This window comes from Lactuca serriola, chromosome 1 (assembly GCF_051521515.1).
Source record: "Lactuca serriola cultivar US96UC23 chromosome 1, Lser_US96UC23_V15, whole genome shotgun sequence".
Lineage (NCBI taxonomy): Eukaryota > Viridiplantae > Streptophyta > Magnoliopsida > Asterales > Asteraceae > Lactuca > Lactuca serriola.
This window is the reverse complement of record NC_136408.1, coordinates 229,251,179-229,257,957: the sequence shown is the minus strand read 5'-3', so window position 1 is coordinate 229,257,957 and position 6,779 is coordinate 229,251,179. Positions and strand designations below refer to the sequence as shown.

General features: G+C 30.0%; 1 protein-coding gene across 1 annotated transcript; it reads left to right on the top strand.

Annotated features, from left to right (window-relative positions):
* The first annotated feature begins 1,505 nt into the window (after positions 1-1,505).
* LOC145072698 (secretory carrier-associated membrane protein 1-like) lies at positions 1,506-6,355 on the top strand. Its single transcript, XM_079019165.1, has 11 exons — positions 1,506-1,565; positions 2,114-2,236; positions 2,337-2,399; positions 2,814-2,847; positions 3,947-4,072; positions 4,154-4,216; positions 4,302-4,395; positions 5,766-5,811; positions 5,887-5,954; positions 6,052-6,100; positions 6,188-6,355. Exons 1-11 carry the CDS (start codon positions 1,506-1,508, stop codon positions 6,311-6,313), a joined length of 852 nt encoding a protein of 283 aa, XP_078875291.1. The 3' UTR covers positions 6,314-6,355.
* The last annotated feature ends 424 nt before the right edge of the window (positions 6,356-6,779 follow it).

Here is a 6,779-nt window from a genome sequence, read left to right as displayed (position 1 = left end):
TAAAAAGTAGTTTATCAAAAACTCATTTTTACGTCATTCGGTGCCGTGCCGGTTTTGTCGCGGATCTTCGATTGGTCATAACTTCGTCGTTATAATTCAGATTTCGACGAGGTTTTCTCCTACAAGCTTCTAACGAGAATATTTACAACTTTCAATAATAAAATTTTACTTATTTTAAATTTTATATTTTCGCTAAATTTCACAATTTGACTTTTAATTCGAATCTCATAAGACTTCTAATATTTTCTGAGTGATTCTAAACATAGTTTTATTTTATTTCTAGTAAAAATTATCTGTTAAAACTCAACACTCAATTTTATTCACTTTTAATAATAACATAACACTATTTCAGAATGTGTATGTTACATGAATCGAAGCAGATGAACTCGTAAATCTCAAAAATTGTAGATGTAGAAGAATATAGAACATGATTGAACAAAGTCACTCAGATTATCAATTGCAGATGTAGAAGAATGAAGAACATGAACTCGAAAAAAAAAATACGACTTTACAAGCTATTATTTAGCATTGTTCAATCAATGTCAAACTCCAATCGATCACCATTTGAAAGAATATAAGATTAGAGATAGAAGATCGACCTGATTGAATTGAAGAATAAGGAATTTTGATCCAACGAATATTTTAGTAGAAAAATCGAAATATATGAGATGATGTCTTGATGACGTGAAGATGACGCTAACAATATATCATATCTAAATTTAACCTACTAATTAATCTACCCCTAATTAACTAATTGGTTATATTAATTAGTGTTGATCCGTTTTTCTTATGAGTCATAAGATCATTTTGATCAAAGACTAAGATTTGATCCCCATGTTTCACAAAATATAGGTGGTATCAACTGAACCTCTACCTCTACCTCTATATATATATATATATATATATATATATATATATATATAATTGAAGTAATGTTGGAAATGAGATAGTATTTGGTTATTTAATTTTATTTTTTTACTTATTTTAAAGTTAAAGAGATGGATTGGAGAGATGTTGCGTTGAAACTACCCTACATATAATATCTTCTAAATAAAACGCAATGGCCGGGTTCATAACAAAAATATAATCTGAATATAAACAAAACAAATAAGGAAACACAAATACTTTTTTGACTTTATCTCCATGTATTTATTAATATGTGTAAAAAAAAATTGTACAATATTAGTTGACGTTTCAATCCGGCAACGCATGATAGAGTCAATATAAAAACCAACGTAAAAACAACGCCTACATGACGAACCCATGATATATATAAAGAGAAATAAACACATATCAATCTATATGTTATTCGAAGTGTATGTATCTTCTTCCCTCCATTTTCCTTCGCCACAAGACGCCCTTGGTATAACCATATCTGAATCATCTTTGACACTTATTTGTTCAAATTATTCCTCCAACTTCTTTATCTGAATCACAGACAAACGCACACACGATTTCACAGTTAGTGTGTGTAAATTGGAGTGTGATCAAACAAAGCTTCATCCATGGCCGGCCACCGTGATCAAAATCTGTTCGGTCATGACGATGATATCAATCCTTTTGCAGTAACTCACTCTCTCTCTCTCTCTCTCTCTCTCTCTCTCTCTCTTTCTCTCTCTCAATTTAGTTTCGTATCGTGTATTTTTGTCGTGTCGTTTTATAAATTGTCACCTCTAATGCTTTGTGATGATCAAAAACAAAGATCCATTCGTAAATGTAATGTTCTAAGCTCAAACCCACAAAATAATTCAATTATTTTGAAAAATAACTAAATATTATTTGTATATACATATCAATTCCCTTTATACATGTTTCGTGATGATAAAACGAATAGATCCATTCGATAAAATGTAAATGTAATGTTTTAAGCTCAAACCCGTAAAATAATTGTTGAGTTATAAATTATCTCAAATGATTGTGTGTAGGTGTGTAACTTACAATAATATTCATGATTCATCATTTTAGATTGATCCAGTGATTATTTGTGTAAAATGAGAGCTATTAAAAAGAAGATTTAAACAACAAAAATGTTCATAACAATCATAACATTAATAATTTAAACAACAAAAATGATAACTAATTCAGGATATAAGATTAGTTTATTTTTTGATAGAATCATTATAACAACAATCACCGAGTCCCTCCAAGCTCCAAGTTATCAACTCTTGGTCCTGAACCTGCACTTGTCTACGGTCATGGTGGCGCTGCACCACATACTTCTCTAGATACGCCCACGGTAATTCAAGTTTAATCACAATGTGTATTTTATTAAATCTTCTACTTATTTTTAATGAATTAATGAATTATTTTGTCTTGTAAATGTATTTTGAACTTAGAAACTAAAGAAGAAGAGACAGGAGTTGGAAGCTAAGGAGGCTGAATTGAACAAGAGAGAAGAGGTATTTAGGGTCATAATAGCTTAAATTCAATCAATGTGTATCAATTTTTATTGTCCATACCCAAAAAAATAGTTACCGATTTAAAGATGGAGCAATAATAATTTTCAGAAAAATAAAAGACAATTTTTGACTTTCTTTTTTCAACCAAAAATAAATAATGGGGTATATATAGCAACCATGTTTTTGTCATGTTTAATTTTGATAGCCAACTTTTATTTTTAACATTTAAGTTACCGAACTTAGATGCTTAATATATTTGATAACCAAATAGAGTTGGTTATCAAAATTATACATTATGGTATTGTTGTATTAAAAAAACACTTTATTTGATTCTATTTAATAAAAATAAAAACGAATTAAAAGTTGTAAATTATTATTATATCAGGTTTTTAATTTAATTTTTAATGGATGCAGATCCTGAAACGAAAAGAAGAAGCAATAGCAAAATGTAAGTTTTTAACATCTTTGTCACTATATTTTATCTTGAATTTTAGACCCTAAAACAAAAAGTGAAAAAAAAAAATGAACGTTACATATAAGAAAAACCGTTCATAAAATCATTCACAAAAAACCCGAGTTTACTAATTATTGACTAAAAAAAATTTCTGATTAATATTTTTTTGCCTTTTATCATGAGAAAATTTATCAAATAACCAATAGAAAGGAAATGTTCGAAACAAATGTCTATGAAAAACATAATTTTATAAAATGACCACTATTTCTGTAGAGAGGGCTCAGTGGAAGTCCTTATGTTGTGAGGAACAAGAAAACTTTTTGAAGAAATGACATGAGGATAAGCCTGACAATGAAGCGGGTTTTGACCCTGATCCGATCCAAACCCTTAATAATTATACGGGTTTGGAGAGTTTTTGACCCGTTACACGTTAACGACCCGTACCCGCTAACCCTTTTATTAAAAGGGTCGGGTATGGATCATCATCGATCCGCTCCATTTATAACCCGCCTCATATAAATTTTAGAATTATACATTTATATTTTATACTGCCTAAATTTTACTTTAAATTACAATTGAAAGTCCAAAGAGAAAAGGCCGAAGACTAAACTATTTATACATAGGACTCGGAGACTTAATTTTTAGACTCTCAGTCTTCTCCCAAGAATCATGATGTCATTTTATTTATATTTCATCATGTAATCATCAATTTCATTTATAATTCAATAAATTCATTTATCAACCGGAAGAAAGTTTGTAATTGTTATTCTTTATCAATGCAGTAGAGGGTCAAAAACCAATTGGAAGTAACTATAATAATGATTTTAATTTCAATCGAAAGTCTTTGAGTACATAATGTGTTTTCTAAATCAACATTTGTTTTATTTAACAAATGTGATTTTACGATTTAAGTAAAATATGTTTGATTATTCAAAAAACGTACGGATTACGGGACGGGTCTGGATATCTACTGATTCGGTGGATAAGGATATGAGTTTGATTATTCAAAACCCTACGGGTTACTTGGTCATTTGCTTCAAACACTCCTCTCATTTTGTTTATTTGATGAATTCTCTCTTTTATTATTGTATAGCTGCGGTTGCTGGCATTAGAGTTAAAAATTGGCCTCCATTTTACCCCCTTGTTCATCACAATATTGCGGGTGATATACCAATTCACCTTCAAAGAATACAGTATGTTGCATATGCAATATTATTAGGTACGTTCTCGAGCTTCGATTTGTGTTACTCTGATATTATGCTACAACAAAATTTAGGATGATTATACTTCGTTGTTTCAGGAGTGCCAATTTCGCTTTTTTGGAATCTTATTATGAGTATAGCAGTATTTGCGAGTGGGGCAGGTTTGTATTTTATCTCAATGAACATTTTGAATAATATCTTTTATTTAGCTTCATATATAACAGATTTTGCCCCATCTATTTATAGAGGGTGCCTTTGTGTTCTTCTCTGCAATCTACTTTTTGTTAGGGCCTCCGGGAGCCTTTTACTTTTGGTATCGTCCATTGTATCGTGCAAATAGGTAAGCATGTCTGGTTACAAGTATTTATGTCATCTTTGTTCACATTGTAAAACGAAAAAACTGTTGTTGAAATCGCCTACCACCACAAGTGTCAAATTAATTTTGGTGTTACACTTCACGTCACTCTATCAATGACTTTTAATTTTAAAAATAAATTATTAAATATTAACCTAGAAATAAACAGTGGCGTAGTCAGAATTTTGTTTTATGATAGACTAAATAATATACAAAATATGAATGAGTGACAAAATTTTCAAATGAAAACAATATATATATATATATATATATATATATATATATATATATATATATATATATATATATATATATATATATATATAAAACTAAATTCATTATTTTAAGTATTACACGATTTTGTCTTACATCATTCAAATAATATAAAACGGAGTGCAATCGACATAGATAATAACGTATTCTCTTAAATTAATTTCAAATTTTGAATGAAATAGACAATGGCACAATCCTAATTCCTATTAGTATTTAACAAAAATATGTATTATACATACCATATATATTTAACCTTAATTTTGTATGGATGGACCAAGGCCTACTCTTATCTTATATTTAGGGATGTTAACGGGGGCAAACGGGACGGGGATTGCATCCCCGCCCCCACCCCCAAAATTTTCTCATTTCCCCACCCCCGAAATCTTCATCCTTTCTACCCCCCCCCCCCCCCCCCCCCCCCCCAATTGATTTTTGGCTAACTTATTTGGGCTAAAATAAGTTCTTGTTTGGACTAAAAGAAACTATTTTTTGGATAACAAATAGATATTTATAAAATAATTTTACATGTTACAAACAACTTAAAAACAAGTTTTTTGTTGAATTTTTGTAGGTAAAAATCATTTTTTTGTTTATTATACTTATATAATTAACATATGTTAATTTATATAATTTATTAACGGGGTCCCCCACGGGGGTTTCGGGACAAGACTACCAACCCCCGTCCCCGCCACCGAAATTAAAACGGGGGGTTAACCTTGCCCCCGTCCCCGATTTTTTTTCAACAAATGCCTCTACGGGGCGGGGCCCCCGCGGGATCGGGGTCCCATGAGACTTTTTGACATCCCTACATATATTGACTATGTACCTAGAAATAAATATGATTTTTTTTTCAAAATATATCATTACACTAATCTCACTAAGAGTTTTAAAATTAGTCCAATATTATATAATGTACTTATATTTTCCAATGTAGAATGAAAATAAGTCAGCTTTTGTTTAAATGGGTTTTGATTACGTAAAATATTATTAGAAATTAAGTAATAATTAGTTACATATCATATTTTTTTTTATGTTTTAAATGAAATACCATTAAATTTTCTAAAATATTTTTCCATATGCAGGACTGATAATGGTACAAGCTTTGGTTGTTTTTTCTTCAACTTCTTCGTGAGTATCTTGCATCTCTTCAACTTTATATTTTCATAACAATTATAAATTGTAACTCGAGTTATTCTTGAATAGAATCACATCTTGTTCTTTACCTTTGCTGCAATTGGTCCCCGCATATTATTTGTTGGGCTACATTTTGCGTGAGTTCCTCATACATTTTTGACAAATTCTCATATTTTGTTTATGTTTTATACAAGAAAATATAAGTTAATTTAATCAATGTTTCTTGTTTATCAGTGGGATCTTGAATGCAATAAGTCTCATGAAAGACCATCCCGCACTCGGGGTAATCTCAGAATTTCAATACTTACATAAAAAATTTACTTTTTATATTACAATAAATAAATAACACTGACAAGTTTTTATTTTGTAGATTATGAGCTTTATAGGATTTGTATTGTTTGCAATTGAGGCAATTGTAAGCATATGGGTTTTCCAACAAGTCTATCGGAACTTTCGTGGTCATGGCAAATCAGCTACAATAAGAATCGACCTTTAAGGCAAAGAAAATAGTCGAATATCTGTTTTCAACTAAAAATAGTTCTGCAATGAGTATGAGATCGCGCAGTGTTTGGTTTATGGATTGTTGATTGTTTATTGTTATTTATAAACAATAATCTTTTATTTGTGACTAAAAACTTATTTTTTCAAAAATAGTAATTATTTGTTATAGACATTTGTGGTATTTTTTAAAGGTATTTTAGAAGTAATCACTCATATTTGTAGTTATTAGAGATTTTTCTAATCATAACTATTCTTTACACGTTTCACGAATACAAGATAAGCACATCTCTGGATGATGTTGTGCAGAACTCTTGGAGTAACCAAGAGCTTGGGTTGCGAAATCCCTTTGTTTTGCTTAAAAGGAAATTTTACATGCCTAAAAGTTATATACAAACTAGGCCAATCAATGGGCATTGCTTAGGAAAGCAATTATATGGTTAAAATATGTTAATTTTTTTGGC